The sequence below is a fragment of the Pelodiscus sinensis genome, chromosome 12 (genome assembly GCF_052426305.1).
Source record: "Pelodiscus sinensis isolate ZL-2025 chromosome 12, ASM5242630v1, whole genome shotgun sequence".
In the NCBI taxonomy this organism is placed as follows: Eukaryota; Metazoa; Chordata; order Testudines; family Trionychidae; genus Pelodiscus; species Pelodiscus sinensis.
Window position 1 is genome coordinate 46,674,254 of NC_143063.1, and position 27,261 is coordinate 46,701,514.

At 45.8% G+C, this 27,261-nt stretch overlaps 1 protein-coding gene across 1 annotated transcript in view; it reads right to left on the minus strand.

Annotated features, from left to right (window-relative positions):
• Positions 1–23,152: 23,152 nt before the first annotated feature.
• SLC7A5 (solute carrier family 7 member 5) overlaps positions 23,153–27,261 on the minus strand; it is a 61,462-nt gene continuing 57,353 nt past the window's right edge. Inside the window, exon 10 of the mRNA XM_089781539.1 lies at positions 23,153–26,895. Within this exon, the coding sequence (XP_089637665.1) occupies positions 26,840–26,895 (56 nt within the window). The 3' untranslated portion in view covers positions 23,153–26,839. The remainder of the gene's footprint in view (positions 26,896–27,261) is intronic.

Genomic DNA, 27,261 nt, shown 5'->3' on the forward strand with positions numbered 1-27,261 from the left:
AGCAACAAAATTGGCCCAGCCTGTTCCAGTTCTTTCACAACCCTCACCTTCTTTTTCCAGCCCATGGGCAAAGGATAATTTGTGATTCACTGACTATTCATTATTGTGTAGTTATACTAAATCACAGCTGGGGGGGGGGGGGGACTTCTGTATGGCCACGAAAACATGAGTGTGTATGTGCACTGCTGCTTCTCCATATTGGACAGAAACATAGTGGATCTACTGTATAGCAGTGTGGCGGTGTGGTGGGTACCCCCTGATCCTGCACCCCCGTCTGCAGCAAGATGAGACTCCACCAGCCAGTAGAATAGAGAGGGATTATTGCTTTCCCAGGATACAGCACAGCATAGACGTGATGTGATTACAGGAGTCAGGGCCAGGCAGCCTTAGCCCCATTGGGGTAGGGGTCCACAGGCCCCGAACCCTCAGTACTCAACTTCGTCTCTTCTCTTCATGTTTTCCCAGCCAAGACTGCCCCTTCTCCACGCCACACCCTTCCTTTGTCCAGACCCCTTTCCTGGTCAGGTAAGAATGGGTTGGGCCATGGACTACGTGACCTGAGGGTCCTCAGGGCGACCCCTCGCTGGGCAGTGCTTCCAGACACAGGCCAGTAGGGGTCACCCACAGCCTAAGCAGAGCGACCAGTGAATGCCATCACAGGCAGATTTTCAATGGCTAACACCTAATTAAGTAACAAAGGATCTGGTAGCACTTTATAGACTAACAAAACATGTCAATGGTATCATGAGCTTTCATGGGCACAGCCACTTCTTCAGATGACCGGAGTTATGAGTTTGGGATGTGAACATTTGAAATAAATAGGAGAGGGGAAGGAGGTGGGGAGATTATGGGAGGCGGGTGGGAGACAGAGCATCAGTAAGTATCTGGAGAATGGGTACTTAAACCTAAGTCAAGATACTTACTGATGCTCTGTCTCCTACCCACCTCCCTGATTCTCCCCCCCCCCCCCTTCCCCTTTCCTATTTATTTTGAGTGTTCACATCCCAAACTCATAACTCCGGTCATCTGAAGGAGTGGGCTGTGCCCACACAAGCTCATGATACCATCGACATGTTTTGTTAGTCGATAAAGTGCTACCAGACCATTTGTTGTTTTTTTCTGTAATCGACTAACTCAGCTACCCCCTGAAGCACCTAATTAAGTGTCTTTGTAGCTGAAGCTGCAAAGGCCTGTGTTCTTGGAACAGGGGGATGAGTGTTGTAAGCCTGGGAAGCTTCGAGCAGCCCCGGCTGCACAGTGACAGCTGTCAATGGTTGAGGCTATTTTCTTGTGAGGTCATGGCCCGTAAAGAGCTGTTACAAATAAGCAGGAGATCAGAATTAGGGAGCCCCAAAGCTCCCCTGGCCTGTGCCCCATGCAGAAAAGGGTTACAAGAGAATTTTGGCCCCTCAGTGCCAAATAATAAAAAGAAAATGCCCCACAGAGCATTTTACCCACGTTCCCCTTAAATTTAGCTTACTACTCAAAGAAAGGCAAAATATGTTGATTCTTCTTCAATTAGTATAGTTGGGCAGAAAATGGTAGCTTTTTTTTCATAACACATTTTGAAAAGGATTCTATTTTTTTCAGTTTTTTTAAAATTACTGGTGTTTTCCATGTATTTCTTTTAAAAAAACATTAAACAAGGCAACTGAAAAATGTAAATTGGATGGGGTGGTGGGTGGGAGACTTTCAGAGTTTTCCAAAACTAGAAAAACTTTTCGGTTTTCAATATTTAATTAAAAAAATAGAAACATTTTAAGGACATGAACATTTTCCACAGTTTTTCAGCAGAGTGGAGGATTTTCACCCCCACGTTATTTTTTTCAGCTCAAATATTTTGACTGGTACTAGTAATATTCTGCTAACTGAATACACATCCTAAGCCTTAGTTATCAAGCCTTTGAATGACTGTATGGCAGGACCTGGCACTTTTATCTGAGCCTGAATCTTCCACTAGCAGCTAAGCTGACTTAGGGTACGTCTAGATTACAAGTAAAATAGTTTACTCGGCATAGTGAAAGAAGCCCCGCTTCATTAAAATAAAAATGACCGCCTCCCATAATCTCCCCACCTCCTTCCCCTCTCCTATTTATTTCGAATGTTCACATCCCAAACTCATAACTCCGGTCATCTGAAGAAGTGGCTGTGCCCACGAAAGCTCATGATACCATCGACACATTTTGTTAGTCTATAAAGTGCTACCAGATCCTTTGTTACTTAATTAGGTGTTAGCCATTGAAAATCTGCCTGTGATGGCGCTATACCGACGATCAGCTGATCCGGCACAGTGCAGCAATCTAGATGCGGCACGGTCGACAAGGGAAGCCTTTGTCGACCGCTCAGGAAAACCTCGTTTCACAAGGCATACTAGAGCGGTCAACAAAGGCTTCCCTTGTCGACCGCGCTGCGTCTAGACTGCCGCGCTGTGCCAGATAAGCTGATCGTCGGCACAGCGCAGCGGCCATTTTTATTTTAATAAAGCAGGGATTATTTAAAAACCCACTTCTTTGACTATGCCGAGTAAACTATTTTACATGGCTCTATCGATGGAGCCATGTATTCTAGATGTACCCTTAGCTTGAAATAAGTTACACAATTTGCACGATTCAAATTTTGAAATAACACACTATTTTGAGACATCCCTTATCTCTCGTGGAATGAAGTTTACAGGGATGCCAAAATAGCACGTCCACAATATTTGGTAATAGCGGACATGTTCAAAAGATGTAGGGTAGCTATTTCAGGTTATCTCTGGTATCCCGAAATAGCACTGCAGTGGAGACATACCTTTAGGCATCAGCCTTCTCACTTAGCCACATCTTTTCTGGGTTTCTTTTCTCACATTGTCCCATAAGAAGGGCAGCATATAACTGTGGCTAATGCTGATTTTTGAATGCATGACACTAGAGTAAGCAAGTGACAGCAAAAAGTCATAAGCGGTGGTGCCATTTCTTACAACTTTCTCATAAGTCTCACGATCATTACTGTTTTCTTTAAAACTCCAGTTCCTGGCGTCCAGTGGATATATAGAATCCTAGGGTTGAACGAGACTCCAGGAGGTCATGGGGTACCACCCACTGCTAAAAGCAGGCCCAATCCCCACTAAATCATCCCAGCCAGGGCTTTAAAAAATATGGTGATTTCAGCTTTTGTTCTTAAAGAAAACGTAAGTTTCTACCCCTCAAGAGTGGGAAGAAAGCTTCAAAATGAGACCCCAGGGCACTAAAGACTTACAAAGCAACAGTCAAATAAAAAGAACACCAAGTCTATTCTTTTTGCATATTTTCATGATTTTAACATCACTCTCATGATTTCTGGTGAGCCTGACTGATGAATTTTTGGACATTTGGGGCCGGCAATACTATATAGGCTATTTACCTTTCAGGTGGCTTTAACACCCTAGGATATTTGAAAAGTCTCATCACCTTCTCTCTGATTCCTGTCTCTTCTCATTCCCCTTCTAGCTAAGCATTAGCATTTAGCACTTGTGAACGGTGCCAAATCTGCAGCACAGGACAGTAAGCAGGCAAGAAAGTTGAAATGATTTGACTGCAAGGCATTTCCAACAGGACGAAGGCTTGGAAGCATTAATTATATATGAGGCATTTTACAGGTATTACTCATGGAGCTCTCTGTGGGTACAGCACTCAGTAAAATGGGTCTGTAATCCTGCATGGAGCCTTTGGGGATTACAGCAATATAAGTACCGCACAATTAATGGGAGGGAGTACATTTCCCAACACAGCTATTAGGCACCACTCAGAGAAGGCGGTGATAACAGGCAATGGAGGCTCTTTGTAAACAAAGGAATTGGTTGGAACGGGACCTGATTATTACTTGTTTGAACCTGTGTCTGCCTCCAGCTATACCTTTGAGAAACCACAAGCACAAAATGGAGAAAGTACAGGGTCACCATTTCGAAAAGTCTCAGAGGGGTAGCTATGTTAGTCTGTAACTTTAAAAAAAGTGTAGTCCTGTAGCACCTTAGAGACTAACAACTATATAGATATACATCTATGTAGTATCATGAGCTTCTGTGGGCAAAACCCACTTCCTCAGAGGAGCAAGTGGGTTTTGCCCATGAAAGCTCATGATACAATATAGGTCCTACAGGACTACTCTCCATTTCCCAAAGGTTGTCTTCTGCTACGTGCCAGTCCTACCCCAATGACTACTCTACAGGGCTTACAATGGCAAAGCTAGGCCGATACAACTGCTCTAAGCTGATTGGAGAGAGCGTTTCCCTTGACTTATTTAATCCACCACAATGAGCTATGTTATGCTGGCAAGAGATGCTCTCCCACTGATAAAACAGAGTCCACCCAGGCTTGGTTGGTGTAACATACATCACGCGATGAATGGGTTATTCATACCCATGAGTGATATAAATTATATAGACCTAAGATGCAGGGTTTTCATGGCCCGGGTCTTGACTAAGCTAGAAACTTTCTGCACCAACTATAGACACCACTTTTGCTCTTTGTTCTACTCCCAACCCACAGTAATCAATGTTAGGAGGTTTTATGTTCTTGTTATGGGCTGCAGTAAACCTCTTTGGAATTGGTGGGTGTAACTCACTTTTTTATTTTAAGACAGTTGTAAGAAGTCATTAAGCTTCTTTATGGAAGCTGTTAGCTGACATGATAAGAGTTTCCATCCAAAAGAAAGGGTCAGGTCACCACCCTAAACAAAACCACACCCAACAAACGAGCCTGAAGTCACGTCCCCACTTGCCGAGCCAGAGATTGATCTTCCAGCATTCAATTGAGAGGGTCTAGTAAGGACCTGCTAAATCGAATGCTGAGGACACCCCTGATCAGCGTCGGCACTCCTACTCCTCATGAAGAGTAAGGGAAGCCGATGGGAACATTTGCTTCTGTTGATCTCCCACTGTGGAGATGGCACCAAACTCGGTTTAGGGTGCATCGACTCCAGCTATGTTATTTACGGAGCTGGAGTTGCGTATCTTCTGCCGACCTTCTGGGTCTACTATAGACCTGGCCTTAGTTCAGCCTTGTGGGCAGAGAGGTATCTCTGGATATTGCTTTGTGGCAGCATCTCCATGAGTGAGAGAGAGAGGCAGGAAAAACAGCAGAAAGCCCAGGACATAGGCAGAACAACCACAGAGCATGAGGCCCTGAGGGGGAAAAAAAACTCAGTGAGAAGGAATCTTAGGGCTGAGTGCTGGCTGAAAAGAGGTTTGGAACTGAGTGTAACTGAGAGCTGTTTGATTCCTGCTACGATCTGGGGAAAAAGGACTTCAGATATTTGCTGTAAACAAACCACTGTATCAAAGCAATACCCAATATCAATTTCTTGTCCTAGCTGAAACAACCTGCTCAGCTCCAACTTCTGGCTAACTGCTCGGGTCCAGGAGGAGTAGAAACTATTATATCTTAGTTAGCGCCGCAGCTACTGGGTTACTTCTGAGCGCTGCACCATTAAATGCCTCCCTGTGTTTGTCCGAGACAGAACATCAGGAATGGCTGCCCGTCGCAGGGAGCCACAGCCTGTAATACCTCTAAGGCTGGTATAGGGGGCTCTGTCTGTGAGGTGGAGTGTTTTCCATATAAGGGCATGTAAATTAATAATCTTCCCCTGCTCGCTCCACCCATTGCAGTGAAAGATCAGCTAATGGGCTGACTTGTGCTCAGGCCTGCTACTCCACCCACTGCAAAAACCAACCTATGGGGTGATAAGTTCACAGGCAATAAAACAGGCAGGCAGCCCCTCTCTCACGGGGGATTCGCATTGAGTGAACGCCTGGCCTGATCACCCAGACGCCTTGCACCCCCCGCTCTCGAGTCTTACTGAGCGTACTCCGAGTTGGTCGACCCGAGTGGAGACAGTTTATGAGCATGCGACCGGTACTTGTGTTCCTGCTGTCTCCAGAACTGGTATAACCCTCCCCCCCCCCCGCCATCATCCCTATCCTAATTGATTTCTTAGTTGTCCTTATTTCTTGTCACGTGACAGTGGCTAAAAAGTTACTAAGTTAGTTTATAAATAGTTGTGGTTTAGGGTTTTTACTGTTTCCTTGTATAAAGTTGTGTAAATAATCAGCCTTATGGAAAATACCAGTGTTAATTCAACTGTTCCTAACCCCTGGGCAGTTATTGGGAATTATCGTGATTTAGAAAAGCCTCAGGGAATTGTTTTGTGTTGTCTGGCAATCTGTTTAATTTTTGTTCTGATGATTGTCTGGCGCCATCAAAATAAAATCAGTTTGTGCTTTTTAAAACCCCCAGTTGTGGTCTCATCCTTTCCAGCATCCCTTCGAACCTCGTGTATTACGGGGACTGACAGTGTTGAGATTTTTTCCCACTGAAAGTGGGTGGGCAGGGACTATCTACGATCACTCCCGGCCTGAGCCATTTGTGTGCCTCAGGCCCTGGGAGTGTGGTGCATGTGCGGTTCCGCCCCTGGGCGTGCTGTGCCCCCGGGCCCCAGGCGCCTGGCGCATGTGTGGCCCCACTCCCACTCGGTCCGGCAGCCCCACACGGTGCCCCCTACAATGGGGCGCCCCGGGCGGTAGCCCGGTCAGCCTATAGCTTGGCTCACTCTGTCTACGACACATTTGAAGCCAATGGGTGGTGCAAGTGCTCAGCATTCAAACGCTGCGGGTACAAAATAAGTAGCCGCTTTTGAAAATGCAGGCTCTCATTTCCTTGGGCCTGATCCAGTGCCCATTACAGTGAACCTGTGTTGTTGGAGTGGATTGGATCCTAAATGTCTTTGCTTCCCCAATTGTAAAATGGCCTAATAATACTGACTTACTTCCCAGAGAGGCTGTGAAACTTACTGCAGAGTATTATCCTTGGTCTCCCTGAGGCTCTGGTCCAAAGCCCACGGAAGTCACTGGAAGTCTTTCCACAGACTTTGAACAGACACTTAGGACTGGTCCACATTGGGAAGTTCACCAGACTAGCTAAGCTGGAATAGCTCCTCATGTGGACACTCTAATAAGGTTGCATTGCTCACCCTACCTTATTCCAGAATAACGTCCACATTAAGGCTAAGGGTGCCTTAAGACCTACACTGCAGGTCTTAATTCGAAATAAGCTACACAAATTGAGCTACATCAATTGTGTAGCTAATTTCGAAATAGCTTATTTCAAAATAGGGAGTGTCTACACAGCACTTATTTCAAAACAGAGCACTCTTCCTCCGACTTCCTTTACTCCCCATACAATCAGGGTTACAGGAGTCGGAGTGAGAAGTCCTTCGGCTTGACAGTGTTTTGACACTATTTCGAAATAACTGCCTGCTGTGTAGATGTGGACTACGTTATTTCGGAATAGTGTTGCAGTGTAGACGTACCTGAAGTCTACACTGGCGCTTTACTGCACTGTAACTTTCTGGCGCGGGTGTGAAAACGCACACACACACAGACCCTCAGCACAGCAAGTTGCAGGGTGAGTCACGCTACAGTTTTGCTGCAGCTGCACTTTAAACTGTTAAGTGTAGACCAAGCCTTAGACAAGCCCATATGGGGTATGTCTACACGTGGAACGAGGTGTACAGATAGTTTGGATTAGGAAGCCTAATCCGAACTATCTAGTCCGTGCCGCGTGTAGCCGCGCGGCACGGGGTTTGCACTAGACGGCTTTTAAAAATGGCGGCGCCGGCTTTATGCTAATGAAGCCCGGGAAATTCAAATCCCGGGCTCCATTAGCAAGTTCGGTATGCATACATTACCCCCCTAGTTCGAACTAGGGGGGTAGTGTAGACATACCCTATGAGAGTGGAAATCGGCGTCTCCTTTGCAGCAGTACACTTACACTAGTACAGTGGTCCCCAACGCGGTGCTCGCGGGCGCCATGGTGCCCGCCGGGGCATTTATGTGCACCCGCTGAAACATCTGGGCTGGTGCCGGCCCGGGAGCGTGGGTCGCTCCTGCCCCGGGCATGCGGCACATGCGCGGTGCCAGCCCTAGGGCTCAGGGCCCATGGGCAGCCCCTACCCCCGGCGCGCAGCACATGCACAGTGCCGGGCGCAGGGTGCGTGGGCGGCCCCTGCCTCGGGTGCACGGCACGTGCGTGGTGCTGGCCCTGGGCTCAGGGCGCATGGGCGGTCCCCACCCCCGGAAGCACGGCACGTGAGCGGCCCTGCCCCCAGATACCCAACACATGAGCAGCTCTGCCCCTGGGCACCCAGCAGCCACGAAAGGTTGGGGACCACTGCACTAGTACGTGAGAAGAGATTCAAATCTGTTACTTGTTATAATGCCCTCCAGGAGTGGCAGAACTCACCTGGATGGCCATGTGATTTCTGACAAAGAGCTAGAACACACAGGGCCCAACCTCTCATTAGTTCCCAGTTCCTCTAACAAAGCTGCCAAAAAGGTGAGAAAACAAAATCAAGTTACAAGAGTTGTAGTTTTGCAGCCTGAGAGAGATTTCCTCAAGACCCCAACTCAGCATTTGAGGAGTGGGCCAGTTTGGGGAGGAATGATTGGTTCCTTCCTCCTTCACCGGCCCTGCCTCCCCGCCACCCCCCGCATTATTTCTGACATTCTGCAAAGTGCACAAAACAATCTGCACTGCTCCGGAGCTTGCTATCAGTACAGCACGTTCTCTCAGGAGCACTGATCCGACCAGTTCCTATTGGACAAATATCCGGACCTCTCAAACACACAGCTGGTGAATAGCTAATCCCTTTGTTGCCAACACTAGTGCGAGGATAATGAAGAAGGCAGGTTAGACTTTGAACCTCTAAGTCAGGTCTTTCTTTAACATCTTTATAAGTGATCGACCTTTCCCTAGCAGAAGGATTTGAATACAAATTCCTGTTGCTATAATAATGCAGCTTGATTTTCTTATGGGGGACAGACTCTTGACTGTGCAGAGGTTGCAACCGTTTTCTACCCCGGATGACAACGTTTCCTCTTGTGCATATGTCCTTAGTTTGCCAATATGTGTTTCATCAAAGCAAAGGGCCAGCAGCATCCTTTTTCTCAAGTCTTTGCATGCCTGTCCCTGTTTTGCTTATTTTATTCCACTGAGTCACTCATGCTCACATTCACACAGCACCTGGCTGGGCATGCTCAGTCCTCACAAGGAGGAAATATTTGATACCAAACTGACGTCCTTGTTTACAGCTTAGTAGCACTGAGGACCCCGCCTGAACTACCACGTTCATGTTTCTCAACACTGCGACAAGCGTCCTGAAAGCTTAAAATGCTCATGCCTGATTTATGCTCTAGCGAGCTCCAGTCTGGAAGAAAGCACCATCAACAGAGCCTAAGAGGCAAGACCGGCTACCATTCCATCAGGCAGCCAGCAGCTCAAACTGCATCCGTAAGGAGAAGAGGCTGCTACACAAATTCTTCTCCTTACACCCTACACGCCCTCATCAGAGCATTGAAACCTGGAGCCTGGCCTGCTAAATGAACAACACATTAACACACCTCTGTTTTCTGACTGGAAAGGAGTTCTGGCTGATGCTGTTTAGGATTCTCTTTGGAAGGCAGAACTGACACATTAAAATATCAAATAAAAAATAGCTTCTGCACTTACACAAGCTAAGTTAAAAATTATAAGAGCCCTCCCTCCTCCAGGGAGGGGCAACCCAGATGAGTGAGTGGGCCTCATGAGGGCAAGATTGTCATAACCAAAACGATCTCCCAGGACAGGGTAGCTTGGCTCACTGCGCTTGAGTGCGTAGAATTTGCGGGGGGATGGGAACTGAACCAGAGCAGCGCTTTTGGATACAGAAGTAGCGCACGGTTCTCACACTGTTGTGCACAATCAGCACCCACCTCCCATCACATGATTTAAATGCATCTCACTTTTGTAACACTGGGAGGGAAAAAAAACGATGCAGACGGAAACTAGCGGAATCTGGCAACCCTATGCATGGGCAAACAAAATGCATCATGGGCCACATGTTGAACTCCACTGGGCTGCAGGCTGCCCCCTACTGGCCTAAGGCCTCTTGATCTAAAGCAGTGGTGGGTAACCTGCGGCCTGAGGGCCACAAGCGGCCCATCGGGGTTCTGTGTGTGGCCAGTCAGGCATTTTGTTACTGTTGCCCACGCACAAGGTTGACAGATTCCACTGGTTTCTGTCTGAGTAGGTTTGTTGTTCCTATTGGTATTACTAAAATGACATGCGCCTAAAGCAAGGGCATGAGACGTGAGGTGCACGCTGATTGCACACATCAGTGACGGCGAGAGCCATATGCTCCCTCTGCAGCCAATCACAGCGCTACCATGGTTCAATTGCAGACCCATAAAGATCTGTCCATGGTCAACATGCCTGCACGACAGTAGCCGTATAACATCCAACCCCTCGCAATCAGCAAATTTGTCCTCACAGCACCATGAGAAAGGCATTGACTAGTCGCCCTGTTTTTACAGCTAGGGACCTGAAGCACAGGGATGCTAGAGAGGTCACACAGGAAGTTGGTGGCAGAGCAGAAAATCAAATGAGCCCCAGGTTAATGTCTTATCTATCTTCCCTTTCCATGAGAGGGGAACAAAGGGCATTGTGGGTATTAATGAGGATTACTCTCCCTCAGCATCCCCCAAGGATTATGCAGAATGCACCTTAATTATTGGGCTGCTCTCCCTACTGTCCTGTCAGAGGTAAGGAACAGTGAGTGGACCCATCTTGGTCAGAAGAGTATGGCAACCTAAATCTAAATTTTTTGCAATGGTACTTTCAATTGAAATTAATGCGAGTCCTGACAAACGATTTTGAGACATGGTGGACCTCAAATAATTTTTTAGTAATTTCAGTTTTGAGAAACTGCGCTCACCAGAAGCCACTGATACTGATAATGTTTAAACTGATAATGTTTAAACAACTAACTATATCATCCAAAGCCCAAGATTTGGTGGTGATGGGGGACTTCAACTATCCAGATATACGTTGTTAAAATAACACTGCGGGGCACAGACTATCCAATAAGTTCTTGGACTGCATTAGAGACAACTTTTTATTTCAGAAGGTTGAAAAAGCTACCGGGGGGGGAGCTGTTCTAGATTTGATCCTAACAAATAGGGAGGAACTGGTTGAGAATTTGAAAGTGGAAGGCAGCTTGGGTGAAAGTGATCATGAAATCATAGAGTTCACAATTCTAAGTAAGGGGTAGAAGGGAGAACAGCAAAATAGAGACAATGGATTTCGGGAAGGTGGATTTTGGTAAGCTCAGAGAGCTGATCGGTAAGGTCCCATGGGAATCAAGACTGAGGGGAAAAACAACTGAGGAGAGTTGGCAGTTTTTCAAAGGGACATTGTTAAGGGCCCAAAAAGCAAGCTATTCCTCTGTGTTGGAAAGACAGAAAATATGGCAAAAGACCGCCTTGGCTTAACCACGAGATCTTGCATGATCTAAAAATAAAAAAGGAGTCTCATAAAAAATGGAAAGTAGGACAAATTACAAAGGATGAATATAGGCAAACAACACAGGAATGCAGGGGCAAGATTAGAAAGGCAAAGGCACAAAATGAGCTCAAACTAGCTACGAGAATAAAGGGAAACAAGAAGATTTTTATAAATACATTAGAAGCAAGAGGAAGACGAAGGACAGGGTAGACCCAGTGGTCAGTGAGGAGGGAGAAACAGTAACAGGAAACTTGGAAATGGCAGAGATGCTCAATGACTTCTTCATTTCAGTCTTTACCGAGAAGTCTGTAGGAATGCCTAGCATAGTGAATGCTAGTGGGAAGGGGGTAGGTTTGGAAGATAAAATAAAAAAAGAACAATCACCTAGAAAAAAGTTAAAAATCACCTAGAAAAGTTAGATGCCTGCAAGTCACCAGGGCCTGATGAAATGCATCCTAGAATACTCAAGGAGCTGATAGAGGAGGTAGCTGAGCCTCTAGCTATCATCTTTGGAAAATCATTGGAGAAAGGAGAGATTCCAGAAGACTGGAAAAGGGCAAATCTAATGCCCATTTATAAAAAGGAAATAAGAACAACCCACAAAACTACAGACCAGTTAGTTTAACTTCTGTGCCAGGGAAGATAATGGAGCAAGTAATTAAGGAAATCGTCTGTAAACACTTGTAAGGTGGCAAGATGATAGGGAACAGCCAGCATGGATTTGAAAAGAACAAATCATGTCAAACCAACCTGATAGCTTTCTTTGATAGGATAACGAGTCTTGTGGATAAGGGAGAAGCGGTGGATGTGGTATACCTAGACTTTAGTAAGGCATTTGATACGGTCTTGCATGATATTCTTATCAATAAACTAGGCAAATACAACTTAGATGGGGCTACTAGAAGGTGGGTGCATAACTGGCTGGATAACTGTACTCAGAGAGAAGTTATTAATGATTCACAATCCTGCTGGAAAAGTATAACAAGTGGGGTTCTGCAGGGGTCTGTTTTGGGACCGGCTCTGTTCAATATCTTTATCAACAATTTAGATATTGGCATAGAAAGTACGCTTATTAAGTTTGCAGATGATACCAAGCTGGGAGGGGTTGCAACTAATCTGGAGGATAGGGTCATAATTCAAAATGATCTGGACAAATTGGAGAAATGGTCTGAGGTAAACAGGATGAAGTTTAATAAGGACAAATGCAAAGTGCTCCACTTAGGAAGGAACAATCAGTTTCACACATACAGAATGGGAAGAGACTATCTGGGAAGGAGTACGGCAGAAAAGGATCTAGGGGTTATAATGGACCACAAGCTGAATATGAGTCAGCAGTGTGATGCTGGGAGGCATTAACAGGTGTGTTGTGAGCAAGACACGAGAAGTCATTCTTCTGCTCCCCTCTGTGCTAGTTAGGCCTCAGTTGGAGTATTGTGTCCAGTTCTGGGCACTGCATTCCAAGAAGGATGTGGAGAAATTGGAGAGGGTCCAGAGAAGAGCAACAAGAATGATTAAAGGTCTAGAGAACATGATCTATGAGGGAAGGCTGAAGGAACTGGGTTTGTTTAGTTTAGAAAAGAGAAGATTGAGGGGGGACATGATAGCATTTTTCAGGTGTCTAAAAGGGTGTCATAAGGAGGAGGGAGAAAACTTGTTCATCTTGGCCTCTGAGGATAGAACAAGAAGGAATGGGCTTAAACTGTAGCAAGGGAGGTTTAGGTTGGACATTAGGAAAAAGTTCCTCACTGTCAGGGTGGTCAAACACTGGAATAAATTGCCCAGGGAGGTTGTGGAATCCCCATCTCCGGAGATATTTAAGAGTAGGTTAGATAAATGTCTATCAGGGACATGTATTTGGTCCTTGCCATGGGGGCAGGGGACTGGACTCGATGACCTCTCGAGGTCTCTTTCAGTCCTAGTATTCTATGATTCTATGAAAAGAATGCGAAATGCTATAGCAGTGTTTGGAGTGAAAAAATCATTTCTTGCTATAAATTCTAATACTTTTAGAGGAGAAGTTTTAGGACTTTTTAACTCAAATAAAGCTATTAATTCATCATGGCCCTGTCCAGAGGGGAGACTGCGCTTCCTGCACCGGGGCCATTCCTCCGCGACCCCGCCCCGGCCCCTCACGGGCAGGGCTGACCCGAATTAGGCAGTGGAGCCGGGCAGCAGCAGGAGGCAGAGGGTGGCCAGCAGGCTCCAGGCACACGTGGTGCCAGCGCTGCACAGTGAGTAGTGGCATCTCCCACGGCCCTTTAAAATCAGCGGGGTGGGGTGGGGCCGGGCATTGCCGGGGGAGGCGGCTTACCTGGAAATGCTGCTCCTGGAAATGTGCCGCCCCAAGCACGTGCTTGATTTGCTGGTGCCTAGAGCCAGCCCTGGTTCCAGGGCACAGGAGGAGGGATACGTATTTATACGGACTTATTGTCTCCTCTCTCTGTATCTTTCAAGGACCTCTCTGGGATTTGGGCATGAACTACTGCAAAACCTGATGCTCTGAGACTGGCTTGTCAAAGATGGGAGGTCCTGCTGCTCTACCACATGAGCTAGAGGGGCCTGTGTTTCCCGCCCCCCCTCCCTCCAGAGGTCCCAGCCTAGCCCTAGGGCATCAGAGAGGAACTTTGGGGAAAACCTGTGATTGAGGTGGCAGCAGGCAGACGGGCAGAGTCTGAAGAGGACACTCCTGCTTTGGCAGTGCCCAGTGCTTTTCAATTGGGTTGCCTCAGGGGAAATGAAGTAGGCCGAACTCCGGTGTCTGGAGCCTGCATGCTGGTGATAGCTCTAGGGACTGAGGCACCATCTTGCCTCTGGATTGCTGCCCTCCTGATGTCACTCGCCTCATGAGGATGAGGGACAGAAAGCCACTTGCTATTGACTCAGTTTTTCCAGTCCTGCTCAGCTTTTTCCCTGCTGGGAGAGGGTGGCTGAGGTGACTCCGTACCAGACTGCCCTGCTAAGACGATGCCAACTGGATCCGGCGTCTCTACTCCTCTCTGGCTTCTTTCTTCCCAAGGGAAGGGAAACAGAGTCAGGGGTGAAGGGGAAACTAACAGCGAAGGCCTCAGTCAGGGGAGGTGGACCAGGAAACACACCTTTCCAGATGCCTGTTGGGCCTCCCTCCCTGAAGCCTGCAGGGACATCAGGCACTGCAAGATACTTTAGACAGGGAAATGGAGCTTAGGGAAACCCCCCCCCCCCCCCCAGAAGCAAGCAAAGGCCTGGGACACAGCTGGGATTTATTGCGCCAGCTTATGAGTCATTCTTAATTAGACAGCAGTTTGAAAACAAAAGGTTGGAATTTTCCTCAGAAAAACTCTGCACCAGGGAGGGCTGGGTGTGCTTGCCTGCCTGCTGCTATGGAGACACACCAAGGGACATTTCCCTGCTGCAGTGATTAATGGGACAGTTTCTGGCCCCAAGCTGCGACAGCCTGGCTAACATACCCATTGTCACAGATCCATGGATCTTAAGGCAATGCAGGAACATTATTACTCAACTAGGCCTGGTCTACACTAGGGCTGTGCCTAGACTGGCCAATTTTCCGGAAAATCAGCCGCTTTTCCAGAAAAACTTGCCAGCTGTCTACACTGGCCGCTTGAATTTCCACAAAAGCACTGACTTCCTACTGTAAGAAATCAGTGCTTCTTGCGGAAATACTATGCTGCTCCCGTTCAGGCAAAAGTCCTTTTTGCACAAAAGTTTTGCGCAAAAGGGCCAGTGTAGACAGCTGAGATTTGTTTTCCGCAAAGAAGCCCCGATCACGAAAATGGCAATCGGGGATTTTTTGCGGAAAAGCGTGTCTAGATTGGCCATGGACACTTTTCCGGAAAAGCGTCCGTGGCAATCTAGACGCTCTGTTCCGAAAATGCTTTTAATGGAAAACTTTTCCATTAAAAGCATTTCCAGAAAATCATGCCAGTCTAGACGTAGCCTAGGAGTGTAGATCCAATTTAGCCACATTCGGTCGATTTTCTAAACAACGTGTCCACGCTGCCAAGCTTGTTCTGTCACCCTTAAGGGCCATGGAAGTTGATTTTGGTACTCCTGCTTCACACTGTTGTTGCTGCTAGAGAGCTCACCTAGATCAAACCATTGTACAAGACAAAAACACACACATAAGGTGGGATTTTCAAAGATATTGAGGTGCCCAGAGAGAGAGCTAGGCACCTAACCTGTGAAACATGTTTGAAAATCCCACTAGACACCTTTCTGCATCTTTAGGCCACTAAATGCCATTGAAAATGGGGCCCTTACAGGCATTAAAAACATCTGTGTCTGCTTGTAATGAGACATGCACCCTTTGGCATTTTGAAAATCCCACCAATAACCTGCAAGCAATAGGTGAGATTTTTAAAAGACCACAGAAGAACTGTAAACTTGTGAGTTATGTCAGAATGTTACTCCCAGAAAAGACAAAACTAGGCTGCGGTGTAACTCCCATGCCCACATAGGGTAAGGATTCAAAACAGAGGCAGACAGCTTGTTTAAAAAAAGCTGGTTCGCTAAAGAGCTCTTCATGCAAACTAGAAGTGGGCTGTTTTCTTTGAAATCGTTCACAAATCGCTTCTCTTACTGTTATTTTGTCCTAGTGGTCTATGGACTCTTGCGGCATTCTGATGCTAATGCTTACCCACGAGCTTCTGATTAGCTGTACAGCCATTCAAATATCTGCAGGCACAACGACCGTTGGAATAATAAGTGATGGGTAATTGGATAGTACTCGAGTGGGGTGTCAACTGATCCAAATCCAGGGACAATTTGCCTGCAATGCATATTTGAGCAAGGCCCTAAGACAAGAGGAGCCCACATACAACTCAGCGCCAAGTATGAATGCACTTTCAGCAACAACATGCTGGCGGAATTCATTTCATGTAGGAGCGAGGCACCTTGCAAGGCAGTCCATTAAGGAAGGATCTAGCTAAAAGAGGCACTGAACGTAGCAGACTTTTCTCACGGTCCTGGTCTCACCCTCGCTATGGAAGAGTTAAAATGCTAAGACCAGACTCTGCAGTTACAGATTTCAGCTGGTAACCTGAGATGTGAACATTTGATGAAGCTTCACAGTGACATTGGCAATGTCTAGCTCTCAAATAGCTGTTTTCAGGTGTGGATCTCAAAGAGGTTTGACTGCACAACCCTTCAAGCAGGGATACTGACTTTGTTCTAATTTGTACAGCATCTAATTCAATGGAGTTCCAATATACGAATAGGAACTCTAGGCCTGGTCTACAGTCAGGGTTAATTATGTAGCTGGCGTCAACTTACCTTGTTTCGAGATTCCCCGCTGACTGCATCGCAGAAGGCTGACAGGAGCAAATGCTCCCGGTTGCTTCCCTTACTCCTTGCAGAACCAGGAGCAATGGCCATTGTTAGGGGTGCCTTCTGAGTTCGATTTAGCAGGTCTTCAGTAGACCAGCTAAATTGAACTCCAGAAGATGGATCATGGTAGCATTGATCTTCCATTTAGTGACGACATATCCCTAAGCACAATGGTAATACAAATAATGAATAACAACACTTTCACACACTTGGGGTAGTGTCAATTTACATATGGGAAAGGACTTGCCCCACAGCAGAGGCAGGAACAGAACCCAGCGTGGGGGCAGTTGCCGCAAACTGTCCTATGGACAGAACAGCTCTGCCTCCCTCTAAAAGGTTATTCCTGCAGCTATTACTCACTCCTGTTATTGAAAAAAGTCACCTATTTTTCCAGATACTTTCCTTATACTTTAGTGCACCCCCGTGATACAGAGATTTTGGAAATTAACAGCTGGCAACGTTTTCACAGTGTCTGTTTGCAGCCTACTCACCAGAAAAGCATGGAGATGTGTGCTCGTATTAGATTTGTTTCCAGGAGGTGGAGCATGAAGAAAGAGAACTGTAAATTAAATACAAAGTGCTCCTTGGGTTGATATGCTGAAAATTGCTATGTACGCATAAGAGGCTAATGCCGAGTTATTTCGCCTGAAGGGTGTACCCAAGAAAAGGTTGGCTTATTCTTCCACACCTCCCACTTAATTATTGTTATAACAGGGTTTCAAACTCAATTTCCCTTAGGGCCAGTGCTCAACTCCTACTGGGGCAGTGGGCACCCCCCTGGCAGTGGTCTGTGGAAGGGGGGGGGCGCTGCGTACTCCCCTCTCATGTGTCACCAGACCATTTCTGACCTCTCTGGACGACTAAACCCTCCTCCCTCCTCCAGCACCTCAGCCACCATCACTGGCAGCGTGGCTAGAGAGGCTTCTAGTAGTGAAGAGGAGCAACTGGGCTGACCTGGGAGATGGCAGTGGAGTGGAGAAGAGGCTGCTGTGTTGCTCCGTTTCCCCATGGTTCCTGCCACCGTGGGGAATGTGGAGGGGCCCGATCCCTGCTGCTACCCCACAGTCACAGGGACTTGTATGCCAGTCACCTCACACAGGCTGTATTGTGGAACTGCTCAAGGCCTAGATGGCCCATTTGAAACCCCTGTATTATAGTGTTTTCACATGAAAGTGGCCACTTTGGCTTAAACTGTGAGGGGACTATTCCAGTAAGGCTATAACGTCTGCTCGGAGAACCTGCATTACCCTTCAGCAGTGCTTGCCTAGGACTAACAGTTACTCATGGAGAAGTCAAAGGTGCCCTGAAAAGGGAAAAACAAACAAGAGTCCTGCCCTTTTATCTTTCTTTCTATTTATGCCGCGGAAAAAGGTGTGGCCACTCCTTCCTCGCCAATTCAAAATTCAGGTCTTGTAGCAAAACCAGGGTGACAGGGAACCAGCAAAGTGATACCATCATGAGAGTAGAATCTGTACACAACTGAGCAGCGCGTGTGTGGGCCTGTCTAAAATCAGGTTTTGTTTTTTTGGTTTAGTTTTGCCTATTTCGTTTCACCACCTCATGAACACCAGGTTGAAAGGCTGCCTTGGTTAAAGATTCAGTAGCCCCATGCATTTAATTAAAAGCTGACAGCACAGAGGTAAAAGTAAGGGGGTGAGCCCTGATACAAGAGCTGATGCAAAAGCCAGCAGGGAGCTATTGAAATAGCTGGCAGGGACTTAGGTTGCAATAGGACAGTACCCGCTGCTGAAGACCCACAAGCTGTTCTCCAGCAGAACTAGGGGTGACTGGAGTGGGGAGTGCATATTTACTTGCATTGCGTTTCCAAGGCACCCACGTTTGTGTCTTGCACAGTACAGTTGGATGACAGAACTCATTGGTTAGAGTTTCCGTTAGTTTAGCTGCAAGTGGAACTTCCATCACTAGAGCCCTGCAAATCCGTGGATATCTGCTTTATATCCGTATCCATAGTTCATGTTTGTATCCAGAACCCTGCGCATTTAAGGATATCTGCACGTAACTCATTTTTGTGGCTATGGTTATGAATTTTGTATCCGTGTGGGGCTCTGTCCATCACTTCCTTAGGGACTACTGCACTGCCTGATGTATCTGTCTGACAGTTTGCCTGTCTCAATTATCCCTTTCGTAAATTTCATTACCCCTATATTTTATTATCCTTGCACTAATTTATTCAGCCTAATTATCCCTTTATTTATTCCATCTACATTTGTGTTATACTCACCAGTCCCATTGTAACAAATTCCCCTTTCTCATTAGTGTTCACCTTGTCATGAATTTGTAGGCTCAATGCTTTTTTTGTAACGGTACTGGCCGGTACGCAGTACTAGCACCTCCAGACGCAGTACCGGCACCTCCAATCAGAGCTTACCTGGAAAGAACGGAGCGTACTGGCGCCTCTGTACGGAAATGTCTGACAGTAGGCTGGGCCGCGTGTCTTAAAAGGGCAATGCCAGTCGCGCCCCCCCCCCCCTTTTTTTTGCTCAACAACTTTTCCCCTGGAGTACCAGCACCTTTTTTAAAGCAAAAAAAGCACTGTGTAGGCTCATGTCGTGACCTACTTTTTTTTTTTTTAACAAAAAAAGCGCTGCGTAGGCTCATGTCATGACCTACTTTTATTGTCTTTTTAGCCAAGCTAACATATCTAACACCTTTAATTTCACCTCATATATCATCAAGTAGACTTAACGTTTTTTATTGCTTTTCTCTGAATTTCCCTCCAGTTTGCAGAAATGTTTCTACCAAGCTCTTCCCAACTGCAGACTCCATCTCTCTGTTTATGCTGCCCAAACATGCAGAGGGCTTTTTTGAGGAGTGGGCTACTTTTATCACATGAGAATGTCTCAGTCAGTCTAGGTCTCTTTCATAACTATTGCTTTCCAGATTTCTCCCTCTCATTGACAAGGCTAGCTCCTTCTATCAGAACACATAGGCTATGTCTTTAGTTGCCACACCAGAGATTGATATTCTGGCATTTGATTTAGTGGGTCTAGTTAAGATCCACTTAGTCAAATGCTGAGGACAGCACTGGTTGATGCCGGTATTCCCTGCAGTTCCAAGAAGTAAAAGAAGCTGATGGGAGCATTTGTGAAGATGGTGCTAAGCTTGGTTTAATGTAAGCTGACTCCATCTATATATTTTATGTAGCTGGGGTTACACACCTTAACCTGACCTTGCAGGTCTAGTGTAGACTTGGCCAGAGAAACCAACAATGATCACATGGTTCAAAACTCAGGAGCTGCAGGAGCCTCAGCACAGACTTCACTGACTTATCCATCATGCCACTTTTCTTTGTCTTCCTTTTCCCATCTGTAAAATGGGGCTCATAATACATGGTTGACAAGGGAGTTATACAAGAAAAAGCCTCATGTCTGTGTGTCTTTGAGATCCTCTGAATGAAACTGACATGGGAGTGCAAATTATTTTTGTTACATTATATTACTAGACTAACACCCATCTTCAAGAAAAACTCTTGAGAATGCAATTTAGTGATCCATGTAGGATGACGTCTTTAGATTCATGATTAAAAAGACAAAGCAGGCAATCTTTTGCAAAATAAAAGTTTTTTCAAGGCAAAGACCAGCAACAACAATTATAATTCATATTTCTTTGATCCATTAAAAACCAAAACATTCTAATGTAACAGACGTGTTAATATACTAGAGAAAAATAATACATCGCATTAGACATCTCATTTTACAAGAAAATCTGATTAAATTACTAATGACTGATGGAGCAGCACTCTAGATCAATCTGGGAATATCCACGTTGACAGAAACGCAAACATTGTAAATAGACAGCACTTACTGTAGAAATATCAAGATTAAATATATTTACCCATTAAAGTAAACACAAATTCTAGAGCAACCATAAAGTTAGTACTTTTTTAAAAAAAGCAATCAGGAGCAACAAAATCCTAACTTAGATCTAGATTTCCATTTATGTTCGTTAAAAAAATTAAAAACAAAAACCACAACAAACAAAAAAAACTTATATAAACTTTAAAAAGCAAGACATTTCTGAAAAGTCAGATGATTTACTAGGTGTAACATTCACCCGGGTTTTGTTCTGAAGGCCAGCGCGAGGCCTACACGCCACTTAAAACTTCCCTATAAAGGTTTAAATGGGACTTAAGTTTTCGCGCTATCCTTCTGAACATACAAGGGCAAACATCTCCCTATGCGTGACATTCACCACAGTGCAGAAGACCCAAAGCTATCTGCATCGTTTGGCCCCTCCACATGGGACTGAGTATGGCACGCAAGACACGGTGCAGACCCTCTGTGCTGGGGTCAACGTCACACAAAGGGAATAATTTAGGTACGTCTCTTTTAGCCTTTTACAAATTAATTCAATATTTAAAAAAATAATTGCTTTTTGTCTTAAAATGCTATAACTGGAGGGAGCAACATCCTTTCTAATGCAAGGAACAAGAGTGATAAAGAGCTGCTAAGGAAAGGACCTGTGAACAGCATGTCTCCAAAGAGCCATCTAACACGAGGTTCAACTTTCCCCGGGCTAGAAACACCGAGAGCCCAATTAGATGGGCTGCCGGCGTTACCGTGAGTGCATTAACCCTGTTCAAACATCTGATCGACATCTTGCTTAGACCACTGGCAGCAACCAGGGCCTATCTACATACGCTACCGCCCCCCAATGCTGCAACAGAGAGAACGGTGAGCCCTGCTCTGGACTGAGCCAAGATGAGACTAAGCCCCTGACTCCCAGTGAACAGAGGAGCTAGGCATCTTTCATGATCAGGCCCCACCATCCCACTTTAGACTATTCTCACGCAGGCAAAATTCCCACGGAAGTCAAGCGAACAAATTTATCCGGGCCACAACTGGGCCCAGCTTCCACGAAAAATTCAGCATCTCACGGAGCATGAGAACTTCCATGGGAGTTTCACCTGAAGGAGTATGGAGCTTTGGCCTGCAATTAATACCTTGAACTCCATTGTCCTCACAAGAGGATACCACTTCCAGCAGCTGGATAAAGCAGCTACTCTGCAGGCTCCCAGAGTGAATACAAGGCTGTAATGGACTCCAGCATGTCCTGCTGATGTAAAAAATGTCAGACAGCTCAGTGCATGAGCATCAGCAAAGGTCCTAGAGGAAATGAAAGCCAGCTCACTGCCAGCCTGCCTCTTTTCAGCTGGAAGAGAGAACCCAAACTTTAAGAACATTGTTTCTCTATTGTTTAAATAATAAAAAAATCGTAGTGGTTCAACAGTTCTTTTAGCCTTCCCTTTGATGTCACTGAAAGGGGAGTTACACAACCCTTTTAAGAAAATACTGCCATGCCCCACAGTAGTGGCTTTCTAGTGTTTTGTAATATTTGGAAATATTACCACAGAATACTGTAACGTCTGTTTAATGTGTCAGGGGGTTTTCCCAGTCAAAAGGCAAAAGACATCCCAGAGACATTGGTAATGACCCTGTCTTGTTCAGACTAACCTAAATATGCATTCCAGCCACATCTTCAAATCACTAGGACACTTTTTCCTTTCAGTGACTGCCAACAGCCTCGCTATTTATGAATCAGTAGTTTTCATTAATCATCACAGCCTGTTCCCAGCACCCCAGTCTTTCCATTTCTGTCCCAATCCAGTACCAGAGACAAACCGAGTCCGAGCAAGCCATGCTGAGGAATGTCAGCGATACACCCACCTCAGCTGTTGGCAGTGACTGAAGCAGGGAAGAACAACAGAGCAATTTAATACAGGTTTCAATCAAATGGGATGATCTTTAAAGTTTGCTGGACAACAAGAAGGTATTCCAGTGGGTGCCTCTAAAAATAAAACCCTGTTTAGTACAACATGCCATTCAGGAGGGGAAAACGATGAAACTATTGCAAGAAGTTTAACAAGGAGCCCAGATAACTTTTTTTTTTTAAACACGACTACCCACCATAATTCACCTTCTCTCCAGAATTTATAATGCCAGGGGGAACATGCCCATTAAATCAAGGACAGTTCTTCCTTACCCTCTTGGTATCAATAAGGCAAAGTTGCATGAACCTTGAGTGACAATTATTTCCCTGCAATTAATCTTAAAAAACTAGCTACATCCTAATATTTATAGTTGATGGGGTATTAGTACGTCACCAAGAGAGCTACGTAATTCACAGCAACCACTTATAATATATATATATACATATACACACATACACACACACACACACACCACAGTGTTCTACAGCCATGATCCCATATACTCTATTCCATTAAAACCACAGTAAGCTTCAGCAGTTGGGGGTCACAACTGCACAACACTATCCTATAAAATTTGTTGACAAGATACGTCACTGATCGGGGAAATTTACTAAGCTGCAACATCAATAGTTATTAGTATGTTACAAGTAACAATGGCGCTTTCCATGTGGTTTTGTGTGTGTGTGTGTGTGTGTGTGTGTGTATTCCTCCTGTTTTGGGTCACCCAGAACATACAACAGAATGAATGATCCCAGGCAAAGCCATGTCTAGTCTAGATGATTTTATATGCCAACAGTCTCTCCAAACCCTCGGTCAGCAACTCATGCCCGTTCTGACACGTCACCCGACTTTTGATCCGAAAGGCAGCAGAGGTCTTTCATCGATGTACTCTCTCCTCTCACACCAAACTTTAGCTTCGCGCATCCAGTCTCAAAGCTGGCATCTCTAAGCTTCTGAATGATAGTAATGCATCTTAGCACTGGGATGTAGATTCTGCTGACAGCATTCATATGTGTGACAAGAATTTCTTCTCTTTGCCAAAACTGCTTTCAACCCCTTCCTCCCCCCCATATTAATTCAGTTTTTACCTTTATCCATTCCCCCCCGACTCCAGGAAATACACATATCTAGGCCACTATCCTCAGGACGAAGAGGACTGTGTGTGATTTCCTTCCAAGACAATCAATCCATCTGGTCCCTCAAAGATGCACTTGCAGACTGGAAAAACTCAGAATGAGATTTCAGCCTTGGCATACCCATCATCTTGTGGGGATACAGCACATCTGCGTTTATGACACTGTTATTGCCATGTAGCAACAATGGTGATGTCACAATGGAGCATTGTGATTTCACCGCAGGAGCAAGCAGACTGACAGAAGAGAAAATTCTTCGCAGTTAGTGGCTGTAGTGAAGGAAAGTGATCCAAGAGAAGCCTGTAGGTCGTGATTTTAAGTAACACAAGTTAAAACAAAAACAAACTTTGGCACAGCTACTCATTTAATTTCAGCTTGCGGTGAGTGAGAGATGAAAAACCCTCTCTCCTCCCCCCGCAGATAATTCTAGTGTTACCTACATGGCACTTGAAATCCCTGCTAGCCAAGGGAGCTAGAGCGCAGATCCAGAAATTCAAGCAGGGTATTCCATGTGGCTGGCCCTAAGAACACTAAACCCTAACAGGAAATATAGCACTCGCTAGAGGTGTCAGATTGACTCAGATGCTCTATCTGCAGCAGAGGTACTGGCAGCTCAGGCAATGTTAGTGCAAGCAGTCCTTTGTTGTCCTGCCAAAGCACCTCAACCTTGATCTGGAAGAGAAGGAAAAAGAAAAGCTCAGATTCCATGGTCCAGGAGAGGGTCACGCAGACACTTGTCCACTAGAAATGGATCTGAGACCCTATCAACTCATTGCACATAGCTCCACAGCTGAATATCTATTGGCTGTGTCATTACTGACCCAGGTCGAACTGGAGGAGTGACCTAGCAGGGGGAGGTTTTACAGGAAAAATAAACAAGCCACTCTTCCAAACGTACTTTCTAAGAACAAAATGTTTTTTTTAATGCCGCAACAATGCCGCTTATATAACTTGTTGATTCAACAACAATCACTGGTCATTTTTTACAGATGGTCTTAGGAGACGCGGCTGTCTGGAATCGCAACAAGCTGCCTAGCCTCTTGGCAAAACAGATTCATGAAAGGACAGTGCACAAATGCAAAAGAAAGCAGACAGGCACCTGACAGAGGCAGTGTATTAAGCCATTAACTCGACGGGGTTATTGCTTCAAAAGAAGCTTGCCTTACTGAAACAAAACAAAAAACTCCATACGGCAGGGCACAAGTTTAATTACCATTTTCTAAGGATGCATGGCCAGGCAAAAGCATAAAGACTCTGGAAGAGACCGGCACAGCTCACCTAAGGAAAATAAGTGTTTGCTTTTAAAAGAGAACATCACCATCAACACAGATGAGTTCAATATAATTCATTATACAATTAGGGGCTCTGTATCTTCCTAAAGAGACAGCTTTTTTAGGTAAGGAAGCAATACAGTCCTTAAGGGAAAGCTCCTGATTATGTGGGAATGTAGCAGGTTACAGCATCTGTACGCGAGCATCAGAGTCTATAAAGCTGGAATAGGAAAGCTGGCTCCCTATGGTCACCCAAAAAGCAGAGAGAGACATTCACATGGACCGTGATACTGCAGATCCTGCTCAACATTCAAAGTGCCCACCTCTGGAAGGCAGAGAACTTCCTGAAAAGCAGGTCCAACGCCAGCTAGCCAGAATGTGGGACTGCCGTTTTACAGACAGAAGCACTTTTCCAGGGCATCACTTCTAGGAGCCGCAAGAGAAACAGAATGTCAAAGTGATGGTAGATGGGTAGCCCTGGAGGCTCTCCGGTTTGGGGACGCGCCACCTCAAACGTACTTCCTTCCTTCTCCTCTCAATACATTTCTAGATGAAACATAGTTAGTATGGCGTTAATAAAGCCATCACAGCAGCCAATCTGCTGGCATGCAATCTCTGGGTGTCAGCTAGGAGAATCCATCCAAACCTTCTCAGTGTGACTTAAGAGCAAGCATCAATTACCCTGAATGCTGATGGACAGTGCCACTTGTTGGCACGGCACCGTATGTGACTGCATCGAACCCATCTTCAGGAGAATGGAGAGTGCACCCATTGTGCTCATTTCCCCATAGGGCAGATTAAACGTCCCATGAAACGCTGCCCTTTGGACCCATACTGGGAGCCCAGTCCTAATTTGCAGGAGTAGATTCCTGGTACTCAAGGATAACAATAGCAGTAGGGTAGGTAGGAAAGCAGGTTGGTATACTGGCCTAACCATCAAGAGGGCTAAGATTGAACAGCAAAACACAGGCTACTGGGCGTGATCCAGTTTGCACTTTTCAGCAGCAGCATGAAATCAAAAGACCTGTGCAGTGCCCCATGCTCTCTGAAACACGAATGCAGCTTCCCCCTGGACTTTTGGGCATCACTGCCAGGACACCTCATTGGCAAGCTCCAAACCATCCAGCAGAGTAGATTTGTGTGTGCCAATATCAACCCACGCCTCTCGAATAATCTTTGCTTTGCAAACCTCTCTAAAATTTTGTCAATATTTATTTTAAGTCAGTGAAAAGGAGAAACATGTGGAGGTCCTGAGATGGTGGTGGGGAAACCCAAAACCATATAGCCAATGGAGTACAGTTTTTAGTATCACTACAAATAAGAATAATAAAAAAATTAATCTAGGGCAGCAAAGAAGGGCCGGGGATCCAGTTGAACTTCAGTGCAAGGCCTTGTTTAATATCAGCATCATGTCTATTTCAGTCCATTTGTTTAATCTATTTGGGCCTACGAGTGTTTAGTCTTCTGACGATCCCGCTTGGTAAGGGGGCTAGGTTTGTTGCATCTGAAACAGAAGGACTTGGAGGACTGTTTTGTAGCCCGGTGGCAGTGTGGAATCCCAGTCCCTGCACAAGCAGATGGGCTACACGGACTGCCCTGGAATTTCAGCTTCCTGTGGCAGGTTTGGCTGCAGCCTCTGTCATGCCAAAATGAAATGCTAACCTTAAATTAAAAGATGGCAACAAAGAAAGCACAAACAGAACTGAAGTCTGGCCATCACACATACACACACAGAGTGCCAGATCAGTTTCTCTGTAACCGGATGTGCTGGAGCCTTCTGACGTTACCTATGGAAACACCTCTTCCTAGACTAAATTTGTACCCCGCGAACTCCTCTTCAAAGAGGTATTCTGCTGCTTGGCTTGTTGGCGGTGATGGGGTTGGGGTGGAGAAAGGGGGGGCACGCCGAGTGGTGGGAACTGAGCGACGTGGCAGCTCTGACAAAGTGTTTCTGGTTTGGAGAATGATGAGGGATCAGAAACGATTTTCTTTTGTGTTTTAAAATAATATTGTGCGTTTTCCCGAGCCGAACGTCTTTGCTTTTTCTCCTTAAGACTCTTGGGGAACCACTTCCATCAGCTTCTGGCACAGGACTGTCACGGAAACTGAACAGAGGAAACAAGAGCAAGTTAGAGGCACCAGAATACAAGTTTTACTCATTTCCGCCTGGAGAGCTGGTCGCTTGTTTCATGATCCTCTGCCTCAAATGGCCTGACTTGGCAGCCGTCCCACTTTTTTCTTTCAAAGGAGTTTGCCCAAATACTACATAGGTCTTCATTGCAAATCAAATACCCAGGCCATGGCTGCCTCAGTCCTTACCCACAACTCCCATCTGTAACAGCAGGACTTTGTGCACAATCAGAGCAAAAATGACTCAAGACACCTACATTGGGTGATGTGTATTGACTAAGGGGTCATTTCTATACCCAGTCTTATTAACTGCACACTCCTGGGAATCATCAGTTATTACT